This window comes from Coffea arabica, chromosome 4e, assembly GCF_036785885.1.
Source record: "Coffea arabica cultivar ET-39 chromosome 4e, Coffea Arabica ET-39 HiFi, whole genome shotgun sequence".
NCBI classification, from domain to species: domain Eukaryota; kingdom Viridiplantae; phylum Streptophyta; class Magnoliopsida; order Gentianales; family Rubiaceae; genus Coffea; species Coffea arabica.
Window position 1 is genome coordinate 12,874,864 of NC_092317.1, and position 23,951 is coordinate 12,898,814.

General features: G+C 35.6%; 2 protein-coding genes across 2 annotated transcripts; both read right to left on the reverse strand.

Moving 5' to 3' along the window:
* Window positions 1-5,849: 5,849 nt before the first annotated feature.
* Window positions 5,850-8,243, reverse strand: LOC140005474 (uncharacterized). Its single transcript, XM_072046472.1, has one exon. It carries the CDS (start codon window positions 8,241-8,243, stop codon window positions 5,850-5,852), a length of 2,394 nt encoding a protein of 797 aa, XP_071902573.1.
* A 6,756-nt stretch (window positions 8,244-14,999) lies between these two features.
* Window positions 15,000-23,107, reverse strand: LOC113742523 (peroxisomal membrane protein PEX14). Its single transcript, XM_027270354.2, has 13 exons — window positions 22,978-23,107; window positions 22,744-22,811; window positions 19,915-20,159; window positions 19,716-19,764; window positions 19,427-19,611; window positions 19,030-19,225; window positions 18,829-18,921; window positions 17,649-17,725; window positions 17,475-17,517; window positions 17,309-17,376; window positions 16,462-16,506; window positions 16,290-16,358; window positions 15,000-15,877 (listed from the first exon to the last, which is right to left on the reverse strand). Exons 2-13 carry the CDS (start codon window positions 22,799-22,801, stop codon window positions 15,404-15,406), a joined length of 1,602 nt encoding a protein of 533 aa, XP_027126155.2. The 5' UTR covers window positions 22,802-22,811; window positions 22,978-23,107; the 3' UTR covers window positions 15,000-15,403.
* Between the last annotated feature and the right edge of the window lie 844 nt (window positions 23,108-23,951).

Genomic DNA, 23,951 nt, shown 5'->3' on the forward strand with positions numbered 1-23,951 from the left:
ATTAGATTAAATTCACAAATTATTTGTAATTTCTTGGACGAAATTTGTTCTTAGATTATTCAATATTATAAGGAGAACAAATTCTGTTGATTTCATAAATTAGGAACGGGATAAGCTTTTACAAATTCAATTATATAAGGAACTTTTTTAGTAGAATAAAAATTGAAAAACGTTAATTGCACTTTCCTTTGTTAATCGCCGTTCCGTTATCATTTTTACCATATAATTTTCATTTATTAGGCCGTCTGATAAAACAATTAGTGAGCATGCAATTAATGAAAATCTGAGTCCTATTAACATTTCCTAAAATATCATATCTAATATATGGAGTACCAGCATCAATCCTGTATATGGATATAATACTTTAATGTAGTTATTATGTTGTTTCCTATCCTTAGAATTTTGTGGAATACATTTATCAACTTCTTTTTTAACTTATTCTAATAAACGTTGGAATAAGTCTAATATCTTGAGCTTGACATGACTTGGAAAAGTATTAAATTCCGTCAAATTTCAGCTCTTGCACGCGCTGCACGAGGGGAATGGGGCGGGATTATTTTTTTCCTTTCTGGCTTTTAGCGTTTTCTATTTATTTTCTACCGAAATCGTAAGCTTAAACCTTAGTTGGTTTCTTTTTTTTTTTTTTTTTGCTCTCTTTTTTTCTTTAGAAATTTTACTTGTTAGTATAATACTGCCTAAGAAAAACTGAAAAACTGAGCAGGTTGGAATTATATGCAATTACCTGAGCTATTACAAAAAAAAAAAAAAAAAAAAAAGAGTAGAATTAGATAGATGAGATTGGTTATGGGACATAATTTTCAATGATTAGTGAATTTTATTATAATTTTATATGTTGTTATCTTAATTTATCCTTTTTTTAGCATTGTCATCATGATAACTAGAGATATTGTTTCAGTGCATATATGATATTGTTTCAGTGCATATATTATTGTATGGTGTAATTTAAACGGCTAATTCCAAACGCTCATACAAAAATACATAATTACCTTTTCTTGGTATGCAGCATAAAATGGTAAAGCGAAATTAAGGCACGCAAGATCAGCATGTGTGTACAATTGCGCCTTCAAGATAAGGGACATTTGGAATAAATTAAGATAGTTTACAATGCAATAGAGTTGCTAATATTTAAACCATTTTTTTTGGTTCGAAGGAAAACTTCAAGCACTATTATAGGGAAAGAAGAAAAGAGAGAGTTTTAGAGTCGAATAGTAGATTTTACGATTACCTAACTAATGTCCCTATTAGATAAACTAGGTCTTGGAGATGGAATTGTTATTTTCACTATCTTTAATAATGATGAAAATTGAAAAGCTAATTTGTTTGGATAGGGTATTATTTGAAATATTATTTGGAATAATTACTGTAGCACTTTTTGTGATGTGATGTATGTGAGATAAAAAGGTGGTTGGGAATATAAAAAGGTGGGTTGGAAAATGTGTTTATGATGCAAGCGAAATTTTATTTGGGATAAGTTTTGTATCCAAACACTCCAACGTTTCCAAATATTATTTGGGAAAAGTGTATTTTGATTGTAAATTATTTGAGATATTTTTCCTGTAGCATTTTTTGTGATGTGATGTATGTGAGATAAAAAGGTAATTGAGAAGATAAAAAGGTATATTGGAAATTGTAATGGTGATGTAAATAAATATATTTAGACAAATAATCTCCTGTCCAAACATACTTATTTTAAATAATATTTTACTTGCATCAAAAATATAATTTTAATTAATTTTTTATCTTCTCAATTATTTTTTTATCTAACATGTATTACATCTCAAAAAATATTATAATAATTATTTTAAATAATATTTTAAATAATCCCGTATCCAAAGACACTCAATAGCTTCCTATATTCAGTCAAATAATTAGTTTGTCAACACCTTTTGTAGACGGTAATTAATAAGTCTATTATCAGTCAAATAGGGTGTGCCTACAGCATACTACAAAAATAGACCACGTGAGGGTAAGTACAATAAGAAATTCTGACACATTATCACTGATATAATTGAAGAATCAAGTACTATTAAATTCTGACAATAGGGAATCGATTCAACGTAAATATTAGATCAAGACAAGAAAAGGGTAGGTAGAAGTTGAGTTCCATTTGGGACCCTCTAATTTGCATCTTGGATTTAAAAGAAAATCAAGCATTATGTTTTATGTTACAGATGGGTGTAAGTTACAGTCTTTGACCATGATCAGTTAATCTTATCTTCTTGGGATAATTTCATAAACCTCTCTTGAAGTTTTTGCCAATTTTACTCAGTTACTTTAAGATTTGAAAAATAACACTCATTTATCAAATTACCTCTCTTTAATTTGATAGTTTTAGTAATAAAATTTTAAAATAATATTGATTTGGTCAAATTTTTAAATGAATATCCAAAATGCTCTTGTGTAATGAGTTTTAATTTACTTTCCTATATAATTATAAGATTATCTAGTGTAATTATAAGAAAGATGTCAAAATTTTCATGTCCATACCTACTATTTGATAAACAACTATAATAATAATTTTATCACTATGATAGAATACTTTTGATGGTATTTTATTATGAATTTAAATTAATAAGATAGAAAAGAAAATGTTGAAACAATTCATTTAGAGTTTATGAATTTTTCGAGTAGTGAAATTATCATAATTTAGTAGTGATTTGGGCCATTTCTTTTGATTTATTGTTAATTTTAATACAAAAAAATATAGAAAACAAATATCAACAAAAACATTGGATTGCATATAAAGTTAATTCATCAAAAAAATCATTAATTCAACATTTGGTTACAATAGAAACTAGAGATAATAGTGATAGTTCTATTTTTATTGGCAAAAAATTTAAAAAAAGGAATAAGAATAAAAAAATAATTTTAAAAGCCATTCTAAGTATAAACATACCAAACAAAAGAATTTTATTAAATATTTAGGGTAGTATTATCATTTTAAATGACAAGGAACGTATGTGTAATTTTTAAAATCTCGAGAGAGTTAAATGAAATTGTTAAAAACCTCAAAGTAGGTTTCTGAAATTATCCCTATCTTCTTTTCTTCCTTTAGCAAAAAAGATTAAAAAATTACAATTTCTTTCTTTTTTTTTGGGATTTTTATGAGTGATTCTCTTATAGCTTGAGAAACCCGGAGACTATTAGCATCTTCTAGTCAATGAAGGAATTTATTAACAGGAGTTGGTAGGACTGGTCAAAAATAGTGGTCAAAAATAGTAATATTAATTGAAAAAAATGCAAGAATGAGGAATAATGTGGAAGTGGGGAATGACAAGTTTTACTTTTCAAACATGCCAAGCTAGTTGTGTTTAATCATCATTTGTCAGTTTGCGCTTTAGAGTTTAGAATAGCTGAAAAGAAGTACGTCTTTGCATCCATGGCAGACATTCAAGGAGTGAACCGTGATCAGAATCTGATTTTGGGATCATCTGTCTCCCTCCCTATTGATTTTTAATCTGCACTTTATTTTCTCATCTTACGTAATTTCACATGCAACAGTACATGTAAATATACTATAATATATATTTGCATGTGAAGAAAAATTAAAAGATTCAATAGAGATTAGCATAGAAAGAGGGATAGAAGATTAGTCCAGCTCTAAACTAAGATACTCCCTGTGTTGACCAAAAAAAAAGAGAGGGATAGAAGATTTTAGATACTCTAATTTTACTAAAAATACATAAGTTGCAAATGCATAAAATTTATAGTTATAGTGTTTGTCTAAAGAATTCGTCCTGAAAATTCAAATATTGGCTCAATGAAATTAGACCTACATCCTTTTTTTTTTCTTTTTTCCTTAGTAAAATGTTTGGCTGCTGGTTTATAAACGGTTATAAAGGCCAAGGCGGCATGACCAACAATATTGAAGGACAAATAAAAGAACTTACCAATCAAAGGAAACCGAAAATCCACTCTTTTTTGGTAGAAAAAAAAAAGTTTGGATGAATTCGACTTCGATCACTATAAGTGGTTTGCAGAGATTCTTACAGATCGCTCACAAATATAACTCTTACATCAGCAATGAGATTCAAATATATGACCTTTTGTAAGAAAGTGACTAGTCCGTTATCAATTGAGCCAACTTATATTGACGAAAACCCAAAACAGTTGCTTATAGTTATAGATAAAAGATTTTTGGAGAATGTTATAGATAAAAGATTTACTTTAGTAGATGTGACCAATTCACCAATGCAATTTTGATATAGTGGAATAAGGCAACTGGATGTGTTATGGCACCACATATTAAACTCTGCAATTAGGAAGTGGGGATGAATGCTTACTCTCCCATAGACTAGTGGGGTTTATCTTTAAGAAAGGTATGTTTTTCCCATTTAAACAGTAATAAATAATGGATAAACTACTCTCGATTCAAACGAAAAGAAAGAGAATAAAAAACTGATGTGGGTTAGGTACGAATTGTAGCTGATATATTTCTTTCAAGACTTAATATAAATGTGTACATCGCAATTATTTTTTACCCTAGATTGAGACAACCGAAAAAAAATTCGCTCATACAACAAAATAATGATGTACTTGCTCGCAGCACTTCCTATTCTCAACCCCAATATAGAGCTCCTTTATCGTATCTCACTTTTCAAATCCTGACATCTGTAATAACTCATGCTATAGAAATTTATTTAACCGATCTCCCGTAACAATGTCCGGATTTGAAGAGGAAAACTTGATAATTGAGTTCCATAATAGGACTCAGGATTCGAAGTGTACTAGCAGAAGTCAGTTTTTGGCCAAACGCAAAATAAGTACTACTGCATTAATAACACAACCGTACATTAACCCACAAACCAGGACCAGCAGCTCGACAGCCAGGCCATGATCGATGTGACCTAAAATTCGTGTTTCTTGTTGATGTGGATCACATTTTACATATCAAAGGCAAATTTACTACTGAAACAACAAAATTTGACAGATTTTACCAAGTGTGACAAGAAAATTATATTCCATCAGTCTTTCTCTCCTTTCTTCTTCTATTTTTCTTTTTTTTTTTTTAATGTTTTTCAAAACCACTCTTGTGCAATAATTTTTAATTTTAGGTGGTGTGGTAGTGTTTATTTTGGCCGTTGGATGTCAATGACAATTCATTGGGATGATGCCAAAATAAGCTTATCCAATGCTAGGTTTAAAAGCTAAGGAAACAAAAAGCTTTGTGGCCAAAAGTGATCTCCTCATTGGCACTATTGGAACAAACTGAAGTAGTAATCTTCATGGCTTCATGCACTAGAAGGCATTGCTAAGTCTTCAACAAAGTTAACGTGGGGTTTTTACCTTAGGAATAATAGGTTAACCTCCCTCCGAAACTTTTATGTACTAAAAAATTTCATTTTGCACCCTTTACATTTTTAATTGTTCTCACTTTGTACTTTTAGTTTTCATTTGGGCACTTTGTAATGCCATAAAGCTATCGATTACCACCACATTATATTACTTTGGACAGTTTATATCATTATATTACCAATCCACGTTCCATCTCAATTACTATAACGCACGCAAAATTAATAGTAAAAGAGAAACATTGTCCATTCATACATCATAATGTTCTTACTTCTTAATGCTAATAATGGATATTAGTCCTTCATTAAAATTATATACGAGTAGAGGATTTTCGGGTGGATCAGAACATTTTAATGACCCACTAAGGAGACCTTAATGTAATGGTTAAAATTGAAATTCTAAAAATTATAAGTTTTGGTTTCAAAATCCTCTTCCTCCTCCCCATTGCTTAAATCTCACCCTTACCTTGCTTTTTTTTTTTTTTTTCAACAAACGTTAAATGTCATTTTATAGATTAAACTTGATACTACAAGAACTTAATTACAAAAGGTGGCCTCAGCCCTCCAATCTTTGTTGGCTGCTTCTATAAGCCACATTGGGAAGTTGTTTTCCCAGTCAATGTCATTAACTAGCTTTGTTGCAAATTGTGCTAGCCTATGACTTCCTACATTAGCTGATCTAGGTACCCAAAGGACTGTGCAAAAATCAAAACCTTTGATTAGATCCTCAATGTCTTCCAAGATGGTTGCTATAAGACCATCCTGTACATTGTTGCTTGTGATCATGTCGACTGCTGTTTTACAATCTGACATTACTTCTATCTTTCCCCATCCTGCTCGCCTTGCCATCTGGAGTGCCATTCTAATGGTTAAGGCTTCTTCCATTAGTGCCACTCCTATTTTCATCTCCATTACTCCTCTTGCCCTCAATATCTCTCCTGTCCAGTGCCTAGCTATTATCCCCTTTCCTGTTCTGATCAGCTTTGCACTTATAGCCGCGTCCGTGTGAATTCTTATGATACCTTCTTTTGGTGACTCCCTAACCCTTCTCTGCTGATCTGACCCTATTCCTCCCTCCCTATCCTTCCTTTCTCTTCCTATCACCTCCTCATATTCAGTCCACTCCTGTTGTGCCTTCCCAATTATTTTCCTTGCTTCTCCTTTTTCATTTTCAAATTGGGCCTTGTTCCGTGACTTCCATATTTGCCACAGTATGTTTGCTGTTAAGCAGATTCTTTCCTTTCCTTTTTCCATTTTCTCAGTTTGTGAGACTGCCTCCCACCATCTCCACAGGTTATTTTGAAGGTCTTGCAACCCATCCCATCTCACTGGTGCTATCTTCCACACTGTTTGAGCTATCGGGCATTTGAAAAACATATGCTCCATAGTTTCTACATCCTCCCCACACCCACTACATATCCTGTCACCTTTGCCTGTTCTGTTATAGATTGTCTCCTTGGTGGCTAAGCTGTTTTGCAAACTCCTCCAGATGAAAAGCTTCAGCTTATGTTTCAAGTTCAGTTTCCAGAAGCGTTTCCAAAAGCTATGCTTTCTGATTTCCCAACTTGTTTCTTCTCCTATCCTGTCTCTTCTCATTTCATTGCTCCTTTCTTGCACGACATTTGCGTATCCTGTTTTCACAGTGTACTGCCCAGATTTGGAGAAGCTCCAGAATAGCCTGTCTTTTCTTCTAAAACAGCTGAGTGGCATACTGATGATCTTCATACTATCCTCTGGATTGAGGATTTGCTTTATAATTTCTGCATTCCATCTTCCATTTTTTATTAGCTGGTTCACTGTCTGAATCTGGCAGTTTGGAGCACGACTTGTTGTTACTGTACCTGTTCTTGTTCCTATTATCCACCTGTCCTTCCAAATGTTCACTTGACTTCCATCTCCTATCCGTTTCCACATGCCTCTCTGGATCAATCTCCCTGCGCTATGAACACTTTTCCATGACCATGATGCTGATTGTGGAGGGTTTTTATCCAGCGCATTTGGGTCTTTTAAATATTTTTCTCTGAGCACTTTACTCATTAGCAGATTTGGGGAAGTAAGTATTCTCCAAAGCTGCTTGGCAAGTAAGGCTTCATTAAAAGCTTCCAGGTCTCTAAAACCCAAACCCCCCTTTCCTTTAACTTCTGATAATTTTTTCCAACTTAACCAATGCATTTTTCTGTCTTGTTGACCACTTCCCCACCAGAAATTCGCTATGCACTTGCATATATCCTTGCACAATCCTTTCGGCAGCTTGAAGCAAGCCATGGCATAATTTGGCATAGCTTGAATCACAGACTTTATCAGGACTTCTTTTCCAGCTGGACTCAACATTTTGTTTTTCCACCCTTTTAATTTTTTCATGATTGAGCTCTTGATGTACCCGAAAACTTGGTTCTTTGACCTTCCTATTGCCATAGGCAGACCCAGGTATCTACCACTGCTTGCTTCCCTCATGTCCCCTAGCTCTTGACACACCTCTACTCTGGCCTGTCTAGTAGTGTTCCTGCTGAAGTACACAGCTGATTTGTCACAATTGATCACTTGCCCCGACGCCTTTGAGTAAGCCTGTAAGATCTCCTTTATTTGCTTTGCCTCTTGAACTGTTGCTTTGCAGCAAATTACCGAATCATCCGCAAAAAATAGGTGCGATATTTGGGGCCCATTTTTGCATACTTTGACTCCTGTGATGTTTCCTTGGTTCATCTCCCTGTTGATCATATAAGAAAGTCCCTCTGCACAAATTAGAAAGAGATACGGAGAAAGGGGGTCCCCTTGTCTCAGCCCCCTGCTGGCTGTGATATATCCCACCCTTTCTCCATTCAGGTTAAAAGAATAGGACACAGAGGATACACAAGCCATAATCCATCGAACAAAAATAGGACAGAAGCCCATGCGCATCATCATTCTCCCTACAAATTTCCACTCCACCATATCGTAAGCCTTAGACATATCTAACTTTAGAGCCATATAGCCTACTCTCCCTTTTTTTGTTTTTGAGAAAATGCATGACTTCTTGAGCAATAAAGACATTATCCATAATCTGCCTACCAGGAACAAAAGCAGATTGAGACTCACTGATACACTTGTTTAGCACAATCTTTAGCCTATTAGCCAGCACTTTGGAAATGATTTTATACAAGGTATTACACAAGCTGATAGGCCTATACTGAGTCAAATTTAAAGGATTATCAACCTTAGGAATCAGGGTGATAAGAGTTTCATTAGCCGCCCTCAGCATATTTCCCGTATGGAAAAAACTAGTTACTGCATTAACCACATCTATGCAAACAATATTCCAATAATTTTGAAAGAACAACGGAGACATACCATCAGTACCAGGAGATTTATTAGGATGCATAGAAAAGAGTGCTTTTTTGATTTCCTCTTCCTTTACTGGTTGTATCAGTTGCTCATTCATCTGTCTTGAGATAGTATTTGGAACACCTTGAGTTACATCTTGCTCCTGTTCAGGATTTGCTGTTGTGAGCAGCTGTTGGTAATAGCTGCAAATTTCGTTTGTCACTTCTTGTTCAGTTTCACACCATTCCCCATTGCTCCTCTGTAAAGCTGTGATTTTGTTCCTTTTCCTTGTGGCCATCACACTTGCATGGAAATAAGCAGTGTTTTTATCCCCTTCCTGCAGCCACCTGCATCTTGCTTTCTGACTCCAGTAAAGTTCCTCCTCTTTGTACGCTTTGCTGAGTTGAAGTTTCATATCCACTAGCTGCCCTCGTATCCCATCTCCATCTGACACTTTTAATTCCTGCATTTTCTTTTTAATCTGTTCCATTTTCATCCCAGAGTTCATCCTCAGCTTTCTGTTCCATATCAACAGTGCCATTCGACATTCTTTAATTTTCCTCATCACTTTAAACATTCTTGATCCCTTCTGTTCCTTTCCCCATGCAGCCTCTATAATACCTTTGCTTTCCCCATTTCTTGCCCACCTTTGGTCAAAGTAAAACCTTCTTTTTGTTTTTCTCTGATTGGGAATAGTGTCCAGGATCAGAAAGTTGTGATCTGAGGCTTCGGTTTCTTGGTGAATGCAAACTGCCTTTGCAAAAAGTTGGAACCAGTTCACAGAACCTAAACATCTATCCAGTCTCTCCCTCACCTCTCCCTCCCCTTCCCAATGATTACACCATGTCCATGGTTTTCCTTCAAAAGCTATATCCACCAAATCATTTTCCTTGATAAACCTATTAAACTCTCTGTAACTACCCTCGGCTCTCACTCTCCCCCCCCATTTTTCTTCCCCTGATCTTATATCATTAAAGTCCCCCACTAAGATCCAGAGATCCCCCCAATCTTTCTTTTTTTCCTCTATCTTTCTCCATTGCTCTTTTCTAATGTTTTCATCAGTACTAGCATACACTCCCACTAACCACCATTCACACTTTGCCTCCAGGTCCTTTATTTTTACCTCTATGAAGAAGTTACCATCAGTAATACTTTCCACCTGCACCTCCTCCTTCCAGAATAGAGTTAGACCTCCTGCCTTGCCTACCGGTTCTACCACATAACATTGATCGAATTTCAGTTGCCTCTTCACTTTTTCCATCACAGTTTTCTTGTTTTTTGTTTCACTCAGGAACACAATACTTGGAAAGTGGAGATATATCATCTCCTTTAGTTGGGGAATTGTCAAGGGTCCTCCCACACCTCGACAATTCCACACCAATGTCTTCATTTGCATAGTGGAGGCATTCCAGGGATAGCCTCCAATTCCCCTTGCTCTTTGAGCTTTTGGACCTCCTTCTTGAGCAGTTTTTGTAATGGTTCCTCCCAGTCATCCTCCTCCATTGGCACCCCAACCTCTCGTGTTCCACACATTTTCCTTTTCCCTCCTTTTGCCACCACCTGGATGTTTGTCTTCATTTCCCTTAGTGGTGATCTTTTTGATCTGTGAAATCCTCTTTGTTGTTTCCTTTTTTCTTCCTTTCCTTGCTTAGTCATTAGTACCAGCTTTCCTTGGTTTTCCCCTTCCATGCTCTCAGTTGTAATGTCCATATGTGCAGGTGAAGATGTGTTTCCTGATCCCGCCTCCACATCCTGCCCATCCATCTCCATTTTATTCTCCATCACACTAGTTATATTCTCCTCATCCATATTCTTATTTGTTAACTCGTTCCCTCCTACCCTTTGTAATTTTTCTTTCTGCGACACCTTCAAAATCCCCCCCTCCCTTTCCCCTCTAACAATTCCTTCCCCAATTTCCTCCCCTTTGTCCCTTACCTTCCCTATCTTTCCCTCTTTCTCTTCCCCAACCCCTTTCCCTCCCCTTTCTGTTATTCCTCTCTTTTCAATCTGCTTTCCTGTGTCTAAACCTCCCATTGTCCTAACTGTTTGAACTCTATCCTCCCCTTGTCCTATGGTATGGTTTTTCACCACCATCTCCTTCCCAGGGCCCTCCCTAATTGGAGATAGCATAATGTTTCCTGCTCTCATCCATGGACCAAACTGAGCCTCTCTGTGCGTCTGCTTCAAGTTCATCTCCAGTTTACACGCCTTATCTCCAAGTCCAATTATCCCACATTTATAGCAGAAATCCGGACATCTTTCATACTTAAATTCTACCCAAACAACTTCCCCATTAAGCTTAACAGTGGTACCTCTAATAAGAGGTCGTAATAGGTCTACCTCTGCCAGTATCTTCATGTGCCTTCCCTCTTTTCCCCCTCCAGGAGGTATAATGACTTCCTTTACATTTCTAAACACCCTTCCGATCTTTACTCCCGCTGCACTGCTCATCCAGTGGGTTGGCAGATTCCATATCTGAATCCATAAGGGTGAAAATCTGAAGCACTCAATTTTCTTTTCAAAACCTGCATTCCATTCTCTAATCACTAACACCTGATTATCCAGGATCCATGGTCCTCCTCTTAGCACTCTTTCTCTTTCAGCTTCCTTCTCGAACTGAAACTGGAAGACATTGGGTCCTATTTCCGTAACTCTTAGGTTTCTGGGATACCCCCAGACATGATTTGTGAAGTTTTTGACTCCTGTAAAATTAGCAATCTTGTCTCCCATTATTCTCCCCACTAGGCTTCCCCTACAGTCCTGTATGCTTAACTCCACGTCCTCATCCTCCAGATCTATTCCTTCCACCTCAGTTTCCGACAGATCAAACCTTTTCAGTGCACTAACAAGGACTTCCTCCATCTTCTTATGGGCAGCTCACGATGTTCCCCGTACTATCTCTCGAATCTAAGAGCTCCTGCACCACCAGTTGAGGAAGCAGAAACCCCCTGAAACAAACCAGAAAGAGGAAACCTTTTTTTCCAAAGATTAGAAGAAAACAGAGCCGACAATCTAAGAGAAAAAAAGAAAAGAAAAAGAAAAAAAACGAAACTTGACAACAAACAGAAAAACAGAGAACAAAGAAAAACAGAGAAAAGAGAAGAAACCCCCTCCCCCCTCTACACAGAAAGAGGAAATTCAAGTTCTGAACAATGTGCACATGGATTCTGCCTCCTGCTCATGGTTCATTACTTGTGTTTCCAGCTGCATGAAAAGAAAAACTGGTCTTGGTAGAAGAGAAACACCGTCTGTAACCGAATCTGATAATGTGAACAAACGGCACTTTTTTCAATAGGTACTGGTGACTAAGTAACAATCTTTTGGAGATCTTTGCTCGATCATTCTCACCTACTGAAAGATTGGAGGTTGTGTTTTGGGATTCGAAAATTTGATTTTAGTTATTTGGCGGGAGTTTTCAGGTTTACCCTCCTACAACGAGGGGAGGAGCTCTCATTCCTAGAGAGAGAAGCTCTCACTATTGGAGAGTTGTTTTCACCCTTACCTTGCTTAGGGGGAAAAAAGAGAGCCTTTGGTCTGATTTGGAGCATTCTAATAAATTTAAAGTGCAACATGTCAGAAAGTAAAAGTTTGAAGGTGCCAAGTAATAATAGCACTAAACATTAGGGTTACAAAGTAAAATTAATCCTACCAAGAAGAATAAAGAAATTAACACTTACTTCAATAAATGATATAATCAATGAGAAGGCAAAGTCACGGGATGAGAAAAGGTTTGACTGGTTGTTGGCTTGTTGCACTTTGGGTCATATTCAAAATGAGCAGCATTTTAACTAAGGACGCCATGGATCGAAATTCAAGAATGGCAGCATGATGCACGAGGAAAATGTAGGGTAGGACTTTTTTTGTCATGATGCAGGAAATGTTGGATCGGACTTGAAAGCGAAATTGGTGTTCGCATCAATACCAATTATTTTAAAAGAAAAGATGACAACTTTACATGGACAAAGATTTGTTTAGTGTCCACCAGAAATGCTTTAGGTTTAATAAATTGATTGATGGGCAGAAGCAATTGTCTCTTGGGATTGCTCATGGTATACAAAGCAATTCAACAAATTGTCCATCAAAAAGCGCCAATTGTCATTCGGTTCTTCTATAGGGTCATGAGATAAACTATAACAATTCAAGAAGTGAATGATAATATTAGGATATTGGACAATGAAAAATTATGGTACATAGCATATCTACATACCAATACTTGATAGGAGTGTTGTTCGAGCCCAATTGAATTTAATTCGAGCACAAACGAGTTTAATCAAATTTAAGCGAGTTTGGAAAATGTATATTTATATTTGATATAATTTTAAATAACGGACAAAATAGATATTTCATATTAATAAATAAAAAATTAAAGAAAAACTTATATATTTGAAGTTCGATTAAACTGAATTAAGCTCAACAAGCTTTCAAATTTTACATATTAGGCTCAAGTCTCAAGTTTGTCAAGTAGATTGACTTACTCAAACTCGAACTCGAATTTAGTCAACGTGAATTTAGTTAAGCTTATCAGGTAGCCTGACCTACTCAAACTTGAATATAGCCAACGTGAGGTCAAGCTAGAATTTTGATTGAAAAAACTTGCGAACTATTTGATTGAACTCGATTCGTTTGCACAATGTGATTATGTGGATCTCGGACATCGTTTTATGCGAATAGTTGTTACACGTATAAAAAGTTGGGGGAGGGGGTCGCAATCTTGTTCAATCACGAGCATTCAATTTAACCTATAAAAGTTTTGGGGGGGGGGGGGTCGCATTCTTGTCCATGGACAGATAATTGTTCCAGTCCCTTTCTGGCGAAGAAGACCTCCTGGGTAGAAATGAAAAGCTGTTGCTTTTGCCCATCACTCATAATTTACCAAAGGAAACCACTATACATTTTTAAATTTTCAAGTTGTCTTATTATCTGCTCTTTCCAAGCTAAGGGTTGCATTCTTGAAATATGCCTGGATTAAACTGTTTGTATAGGTAGTGTGTCAAAATTTCTAACTTTTTTTTGGTTTATTGCATGTGCAAAACTTGTTCTAGTGCCTTTATATCGTGTCTGGTACTACTAAAAGCCACCTGGAAAGTTTTTTGGTTTCGGTCGGTATCAGAATACAAGGTGATGCTGCAAACTATTCTATTTAGGTTGGGAATATTCCGATGTTTGAAGTTTGGTTTGGTTTGGTTTGCTTTGTTTTCGAGAAAAGAATGCAGTTTTGGTACTCAAAAATTTTGACAGATGAACAGTTTTAGTCCCCAAACTTTGGACGGAAACAAATTTGATACTCAAACTTTCAACTTTTGAGCATATTTAATACTCCTGACTGTTTTTTTTTTCAAATTGTTACTTGAAAGAGTCACGTGATAGTCACATATCTAGCAACTATTAATAAAAAATTGCCAAAAAAAAATGTAAAATTCCTTTTAATAAAATTAATAGTTCTTAAACTCAATACTTAGCATCAAAAGGATATTTTATTTGATAACATTATTAGTCCTTAAACTTAGTACTTAGTGTCAAAAGGATATTTTACGTAACACTCAATGTCAGAAGAAAATTTTACATTTTTTTGACCTTTTTTTATATAATAGTTGTTGGACATATGACTATCACGTAACTTGTTTCGGTAGTAATTTGAAAAAAATCCGTCAAGGGTACTAAAATGTGCTCAATATTTGAAAAATTGGATACTAGATTTGTTTTTGCCCAAAATTTGGGAATTAAAACCATTCATGTATCAAAATTTGGATACCAAAACTGCATTTTTCTTCTCTGTCTCTTAAGCCGAGGACAAGAGGGAGGGGTCAAAGGAAGGGAAAAGTATCTAACTTAGGATGTTCACATAACAATGAAATGCAGCCTTAATGTACAGTAATATTTTTGAAAATGGTGTACAATCAATTCTCACCCTCAATCAGCAAATTAGATAATCGCTGTGGAAAGCTCATATGCAATCATGTGCTTAGGTATATATATATTATACATTGATCAATTTGTTAGAGAAGGCAAAGGTGCTTGCAGTGTTGTGGTGGGCGATAGGACTTTTCTGGTGGCTAGACCTCACATCCTTCATCCATGACAGCCTTGGAAAAGAAAATTGTTCATATCCCTACTTGGCAGCCTTGAGAAATGAAGTCCTTGTTAAGTCCCCGGAAATTGCTGACTAGTCGAAACTAAATGCATCTAAATATCTGATTCAGTAAGAAGACAAGTTATGCAGGGTCGATAACATTCTGACCCAAAATAAACAGAGGAATTGGATTTAAAAAAAATGAATTAGTTAAGCTCTTAGTGACCATGTTGAAAAATTCATGTCCATAAGAATAGATTCAAGTCTGGACAGGAGCTTACAACTGAAAACATATAGTCATCAAGCAACAAAAAAAATTCAAGAACAAAAAGGGAAATATCGTATTTCAAGCTTCATGGGGAACATTTTTATAACTTACACCTTATTATTCTTGGTTGCCAAAGCTTTGGCGAATATGAGGCATACAAGTGTACCACTTCAACCTGCAGATATGGTCTAACTAACTCTAGAGATTGGTCTTACTTTCATGTAGAGATGACACAATAAGTAAGCTCCATACATCATTTCATCTTGATGACCCGCATAACTGTCTAAACATATATAGCTTTTTATACAGTAAGTATTTTTGGTAAAGGGTACAGAACAAGAATGATGATGATCAGTTGCTTGATGAGATGACAACATGGTTCCAATACAAGAAGCTTTGAGGGGCAACTGTTTGAGCAACCTGGATTGAATGGATAACCCCCGTTTAAGATACTCAAGTCTCAGTGTAGGCCTGCTCCTCTTCTTTCTGTATCTCACTGGCATTATTTGCTAGATTACCACCATTGGCCTCTAGACCACCAGCTTCAGAGATTTTTGTAATTCTCTGCAACTCATCAGTTACCTCTGAAGCACGACCTAGTAAGTGGTCGTCAGTCAACTGTTCCTTCTGGAGCAATGGTTTTTTGGGCTGTCGGATAGCTGCAGCTGCTTCTGCCATTGCAACAGGAGGCGGCTGGGGTGGAACCCAGGATCGCTGAACTGGCTTTTCACTGGGCACTGAAGATCTGATGTTCTGCTCATCTTCACTTTCAATTTCTGTAATTCTGGCATTCTTTTGTTGCCACCAAGGGACTGAACCGTCTGCATTTAATTGTATAGTTTGGGACCCAGAAGTGAAGCCATTACTGCTCTCTTGATATTGGAAACCACTGCCAGAGCTACTCTGAGATTGACCAACCTCCCAAGGCTAATCAAAAGACCAATGTGCAAATTAGTGATGAGTTGCAGAATTTCTAATGGTGAAGAACACAGGTTGCATATATTATCGTGCCTTTCATGTAAAATTTACAACAAACTGATACCAGAAATAAAATTGATCAGTGTTTTAGGCTAATGCAAATCTTCGGAACACATCCCACTGTTACATCATTCTTAAAAGAAAAATGCAATTTGTAAACAATTAATACTCAGAGAACGAGCAAAAAGTTAGCATGTTTTTATATTTGACAAGTGCTTTCTTATTTATTGCTTCATTTTTGGGAATCAAACCCATTAAACATCATGCTGTACTTCAGTGAATATTCATAATTCACAAATTGGTAGGGGTTTAGCAAAAGGAAAAAACAACTAAACACAAAAGGAATTCTTAGAAACCAAACCTTAGGCTTTGGTACTAAGCGAGGATTTGGTACTGGCTGATTGGGATTGGGCGGCTGATCATTGATCTCCTGAAACAAGAAATAAACAAGCAAATGCATAAAGAATAAGGATGCTACTAATGGACATCTATGGATGGAAACTGAGACAAATGATCTCATAAGGAGTATGTACTCGGATGTTGGAAGGTCTCTCTCCTCTTTGAACCATAGCCATGATCTGCAACAAAACATAGTTCCAAAAATTAGTTTGATAGCATGGCACGTGTTTGAACAATCATAATGTATTTGACCATATATTGGCAACTGTTAACCTGTTTGTGGAAAGAAAATCAACATGGTACCACAGAACTAATATATTGATCACCAGTCTGCAACTGTCAAGAAATATCATTATGTGTACATTTTTCTTTAAACTTTAATGAATTCAAGTAGCTCTTCTGAATGGCAAGACTTGCTCAACCCTGATTAAGGATATATGCTAAACAAACCGATATCTGTTTTTCAGATGCTTCTGTATAAGCAACTCTAAATAGCCATGTAATAAACCATGTTTGCCCCTTAAAATTCCATTTTCCTGTGTCTTTCTCCTCATCTTTTTCATCTAGATCTCTTTTGTTGGTCTTAGGCAGGATGAGCAATAAAAAATGAGGAATGGGAATTTGTCATTTATACAATCAGATGGCGCTTTAAATATGTAGTGAAAGGAACAAGGGCTCAATAGTTTAAAATAGGTAGTAACTTCAGATTTACAGGTAACTCTCATCAAGATTTATCAAATTGTTCCTTTTTAAGCTTCAATTCAGGATAAAATAAAAAATAAAAAAAAATTCATAAAGCCATCACTTTTGATGCAAATAAAGTTGCACACAATGGCAAAGCAACAGTTGTAAGGGCTATGCATGCAAAGCCTTTTGTTGAAAAAGCATGCTCTCAAAAAAATGGGGCCATAGGAGAACAGGAAGCACCCTCTCGAATACATTAACACAGACAAGTATTATGAAGCAACTGCGATAAGTCACCTCCATATATGATTTTGGATGAGGGGCAGCAGACGGTTCCACGGAAGAAGGTGGTGAAGAAGATATAACTGCACATAAATAGCCATTACATTGATGGACATACTTAGAGAACTTACAGGTAATAATTACCATAACAAGTCATGAAATTTGATAACTAGCTGACAACCTGAATCTATTCTGTTATCCACCTTGCCATTAGAATAAGGTTGCTGAAAGACCATGCAAAATGATTAAGCAATTCAAGTTAAAAACTTTAAAAAGATTACGAAAACATAAAACAAGATTAACAACGGTATCAACTCCATATAGCTTCTCAAATGAGTCGTACTAATCAACTTACCCTCGAATTGACGACTGAAACTCTATGGTCATCTTCTTCTCTTGTTGCTATTCTCCCAGGAATACTGCTTTCTCCTTCTACAAACACATAGAACAATTTTAGCCACAAAAGCCACAATGGTTGGAAAAGCATTGGAAGGAGACACTGACAAAATTAAATGCCATTCCAGTCTGGAAAACATTTTCCATATGGAAGCATATGAGAGTGTTCAAGTAATTCATCAATGATGCTTAAAGTTATCAACAAGTTCCTGTAGATCAAAGAAATTATGAATCACAAAACTTATATTTGGCACCAGATGCATAGGTTGAGTCTTTTAATCTCCTAGAAAGACACACACAAAACCTTTATATTCAACTATCAAATTCGGTGCCAAACATAGAAAAAAAAAGGTGTATAATAAAAGGATGCTGTTGTACACAAAATTTAAAAAGAATAAGCAGACAAATTAAACAACCAGAAATTGAGAAACTATCAGTGAAAACATGTAAGATCTACAATGCTCATATGCTAGCAGAAACGCAAGGAAGGTTAAAAAATTGGAGGCTCTTCATCATGTTTTACTCCACCATACTTGCAGAAGAAACGTGAAACACATAAAAGTACTTCACTCTAGACATTGAAACCAAATAAATTGAGGAGATAGGAAAACAGAGAACTAAACCAAACGGCCGTTGCCAACCCCTATTATCTCTGATTATGCCCTACAATACCAAGAAGAAACGCATAACGACATCTAGGCAACTTGTGCAAACCATTTAAAGGGCAAGTAAAGTTATAAGCCTTGCAGTTAAAAGTCCAAATAGGGCTTCCAGAAAAAGCTTCCAGTAGCGTAAGGGCACTAAAGATGGTGTCAACAATGAGCTACTGAGCTACTTGTCACTAATTTTTGTGTCACAATCTGTCTGCCAATGTTGTCCAATTACATCTTTCAGAAGCAGGAAACTCCAATAATGAAATATTTGAGTCCCATTATGCCTTGCACACTCAAGGTGACTATAATATGCAAAACTACAAAAGGAAGACGGGGAAAGTAGAAATCAGTGCATAATTTGCTCCCTAAAAGCTTTGCAATATCATGAGAACTAGAAACACAAGGCAGCGGAAGAAAAAGAAAAACCCATCCCCTCCAGAAGTATAAGGAAACACATCTTAGATATCTGGCATAATGGAAACTTACTATCTTGCAATTTCTGCACAGCATTACTCATGGTCTTCATTTCACGTATTTGTACATCCAACAAGTTTGTAAGCTCCGAGAAGTATCTTTTCTCTGAAGAAAATAATTATCAATCAGTGTCATCATCAAATCATAACCAAAAGTTCTTGTATTTCCTAAGGGAATTTTCATAGAAGATGGCAAACTATAACAGATATAGACCTTCAGTTTTCGACATCAACATTTCTTGGCTTGCCCGAGCCACATCAGCAGCAGCAGCCGCCGCCGCCTTTGCAGCAGCAGCAGCTTCTTCCGCCAAATTGGGTTTTGCATTACCTTTCTCTACCAAAGGTTCACCTTCTTCTTCCTTCAACACAACCTTGCGTATCCAAGACTTCAGCCGTGGGATGATAGTTTTCTGAACAAGCATACGCAAGCAAAAAGTAAGATCACATTAGCAATAGCGCATTCATTGGACAAAAAACAGGTTGTATTTTGAATAAAATATTCAGAACGTCAGCACATATATAAGCTAGCATATCTATATTGTTAGACCACAAACAATTGAATTAAACAGAAGCATTTTTTCAAAGGATCTTCATCAGGTATTCAAGAACACCTTAAGAAGTACTGCTGTTCCAGCTCCCGAAACAGCTAGAAAGCCAATAGCATAAAGCACATGAGACCAGTGAAACTGATAAAGTCCCAATCTTGAAATGCTGCCAGTGGATGGAGCTTGTGCCCGTTGCAGAGTTTGAGTAGGAACTTGCTGCTGAATAGCTGATGATGAATTCAACTGTCCATCTATTACCAAGAGAATGACCATAGCAGAGAACCAATTATGACGTCAACTAGAAAAACTTGGCTGTCAAATCCAAAGATCACAGCCGAAAAGTATCATTTCGTACCTTGATTTGCAACAACTGGCTGTGATGCCGTAGCACTTGGTGTGGGATCCTATCAAGATCGTTAGTATATTACATACCCAAAAACATATTAATTCTCATGTTTAAGAAGGCACAGAAAACAGTCAACCAATTTTAAAACAGATTTTAGATGGCCTGAATTTTAATAATTTGGAGATTTCAGAAAAAACTATTGGCATACCGGAACACGACGAAATGCGTCATCAATCTCCTCTTTTGTAAGACCCTTCCTCTCTAGAAATGATCTCCTATACATAACTGGAGATCCCCTAACTTTTGGATGTGAAAGAAACTTCACAGCATTTTGCACTTGCTCCTCTCGAATTGGTTCTGAATTCACAAATGGAGAAGGTGTGGCTCTCTCATTAGGAACATCAGCCTTGGCAACTGTACCTTGGTTAACTGTTGATTCTGAAGGCTGTGAAGCTGTAAAAGAAAAGAAGTTTAATTTCTGATACAGCAATGATTTGGGAAAAAGCAAAACAAAGTAGATTCTATCCATCTACATCTGGCTGGTGACATATATCATAACTCAGAAAGCCATGTCAAATGCATATATTATTCTTTGTTGTTGAGTAGGCCTGGCATATATGTCACTTCATTTTTTTTCCCATACAATCAGAAAAAGACATGGAGTATTTGGATAAAGAAAACAAAAGCATCCTTTTTCTTCATTCAACAGTCCAATTATGAAAGCTAGGTGCTAGAACAAAAAGAGAATTAGAATCACGTATACAAAGGAATCAAGCATCTACATAACTCAAACTGAAGAGAAATTGTACTCTCCAATATGTTATACTCAGTAAGAGCACATTCTAAATTTTGTTCGTCCCTAGTAGTCTACGATGCAAAAGGGTATTGCATGAAAGATTTTCCACCATCAAGTAACTGCTGTGTTTTGGTTAGGAGAAAATGGTTAAAAAGGCTACCAAACTTTTCAAAATTGCACTGGTTGCTCACCAAACTTTTCTTTTTTGGCCAAAAAGGTCACTCATCTCTTTAAAATGAGCCATGTGGATACAGCTAAAGCAACAAAAAATATTCATAGGTATAGAAATGGCAACTTTCAGAACGATGTTAGAATCCTACTAAGTTTTCTACACAGGCGATCCAAGTAACGTAGTTCTAGAGTAAGCTATTGAATTCTAAACACAAGGGAAACCTGTAACTATTGGCCAAACTGATTTAAGTTAATGCTCATCTCTTCAAACTAACAAGAGTAACTAGAGGAATCAAGCATGTAATTTTAGGAAGAACTAGTGCCCAAGAAGCAAAATGCCTTCCTTACTCATAGTTTCTCTAGTTCAATCAGTGCATTCAGCCATTCAGTAAAAAACTTAAGGAAATGTATTTAATCAAGATTGGCAAAACTGCAAAAACTGATAGCAAAAGAGAGTAGCAAACAACCAATCCTACTTATTTTACCCTAAGTTGCTGTATTTTTCCCTTTATCACAGCATAACTTTACACTTGGAAAGAGGTTCAGTGCATGCAAATAGCACTTTTCAATGCAATCTCACACATTCTTATTTCCCTTAAAACAGATACACAGTTTCGGATGAATCACATAAGTCAACTAACTTGAGAAGATAAAGTGTACACAATTATCTTCCTTCCAACAAATATATAACAGAGGAAGCTAAATCATTTTCTACATCCAGCCATCTGAATTGAGAAATTTTCAGTGACCAATCCTTTAATTCGGGATACTTATGAGAAGGCTAGTTGTATATAATTTAAAAACAGCCTAGAGTGCCAATTGTAGAGGGCATAAGTTTAGCCTATTCATCATGATGGAGGTTCATACTGACCTTTTATGCAAAACGTAAACTTTTTGCTGCACACTTAGTAATTCATTTTGTACAGGAGTCCATAGAGATGCCCTTAACAATAAACAACCACAAATTCTGCCTTCTTTAACTACAGACAGCTGTGAACACACCATTTTCACTTATTTTCCCTAAATTAAAAGTATTTCTCGGCCATTCGTTTTCAAACTGGACTTTTTTTTCTTTATTACTTTCATAAAACTAAGCTGAAATAGTAAAAACCAGTTATGCTCATAACATCAGTAAGGCAACGAGGAAAAAAAACCTACTAGAGAAGTGTGACTGGCAATGCATAGCCAATTATCACTATACCAAGTTCTTGAAACCAACATAACGCACGATCAAAACAGGCCTTTAAAGTGATCACCTTTCTATTTATTTATCTATTTATTGCTGATTAACTAATAAGAACTAGGCCTCGAAAGTACAGATGCTGCACTCAATGCAAGGATGATCAGAACAGGAAAAGGAATAGTTGCAAGGCACTGGACAGGCAAGATTATAAGAGCAAAGGGAGTAGTAGAAAGAAAGAAGGGTGAAGGTCTAATGGAGGAAACATTAACCATTAGATTAGCTCTCCAAATGGCACGCGAAGCAGGCTGGAGGAAGATAGCTATCCTATCAGATTGCAAGACGGCCACAGACTACATCAGATGCAACAATGTGCAGGATGGGATTCTAGCAACCATCTTGGAAGACATGGAGGATCTAACACTAGATTTTGATTACTGCACAATATCTTGGGTGCCTAGAACATCTAATATAGCAAGTCATAGGCTAGCACTTTTTGCATCAAAGCTAGTTAATGACATAGATTGGGTAAATGACTTCCCAAGTTGGTTGATAGAAGCAAATAGAATAGATGAAGGGGCTGTTGCCCCCCTTTCGTAATTAATCTTGTATTATCAAGTGTTAATATATATAAAGATATTATCGTTTGTTGAAAAAACAAAACTAATAAGAACTAAAATGTTTGCTATCATGTACAACTGATTAAAGACTACAAATTTAAGAACTAGAATCTGGGTTTTAGTTAAGATCAACTCTTCAATCTCATAAAAACCAGACAAATTTCGATACCTTATAACCCCATTAACCTTAAATTTTCCAAGAAAACTAAGCAGACAGCAAGAAAACTAAAAATTAAACAAAAAATTAACAAACTAAGTAAAAAAAGAAACCTGGGTTTTGGGCTTTATCGTCTACAGAATTCGGAGTTGAATCAGATTGGCTCCCCATGCTGTTCTAGCTGAATATCCAAAAGAAAATAACAAGAAAGGGTTATTTTGCACTGAAAAAATTAATAACAGGGAAAAGAGAAGCGCCCTTTTTGAAACTTGTATTCGAAATAATGGGAATTAATAGTAGAAAATTAAAATTATATAGTAGAAAATAAAAAATCTTGGGTGAGATACCGAGAATGATGATGTCAGGGAAGGAGCAGCAGCTCTTGGGTTTTTGCTTAGTTCAAAGCAAGTCACCGTACAGAAGTGGTTAGGATAACACATAGTATGTGGGTTTGTTCGGAAAAAAAAAATAAAGATTTGCAAAATACACATTTTTTTAATCTTATTTTAGAATAAAAGATAAGCAAAAATGTGGAGGGTAATAAATGTATGAGCTATAAATCGATCCATCCATTCTACAGGAAAATAGTTTAAAATGTCTCTTACATTTCGTTAAGTAAATTTTTTCATTCTTTATTTTTAAATATTAATTTCATGTCCCTTATAAGTTTAATTTAGCAAAAATTATTCCACTATAAATTTTAAACCATTTTTTAGTTTGAAATTACCATATGACCAACACACAATCATTTTTTATGTACAAAAAAATCATATCTTACTTTTTTAGTAGTAAAAATAAATATAGATTAGATGAAATTTTACTTTTTTGGCTAAAAAATGAATATGATTCGGATCAAATTCAAATTTTTCAATGATAAAAATGAATATGGATCCAGCCATTTATTTAACAACAAATGGGATATGACCTTTTTATCCAAAAAAATGACTATATGTGGGTTACGTAACAGGTTTAAGGTAAAAAGTTGTTGAAAACTTAAGTTGGAACCAAATTTTACCGATTTAATTTTATAAGGGATGTAAAGTTACTATTTTAAAAGTAAAAGATGAAAAAATGTATTTAACAAAATGTGAGGGACGTTTTGAACAATTTTCCCATTCTATACAAACAATTTTTGCTGCTTTTGTTTTCTAGTTTTTTCTTTTTCTTTTATGCCTTTGGGCAAGATAATATCCTTATAGGGCTTGCATTGATGAAAAAATGTCTCAAATCTTTTATTTTTATTTTCAAATCTTTTATTTTTATTTTTATTTTTGTTCTTATATGTCTTCATCATCTTGGAAGTACTCTTCATCCCCTCAAC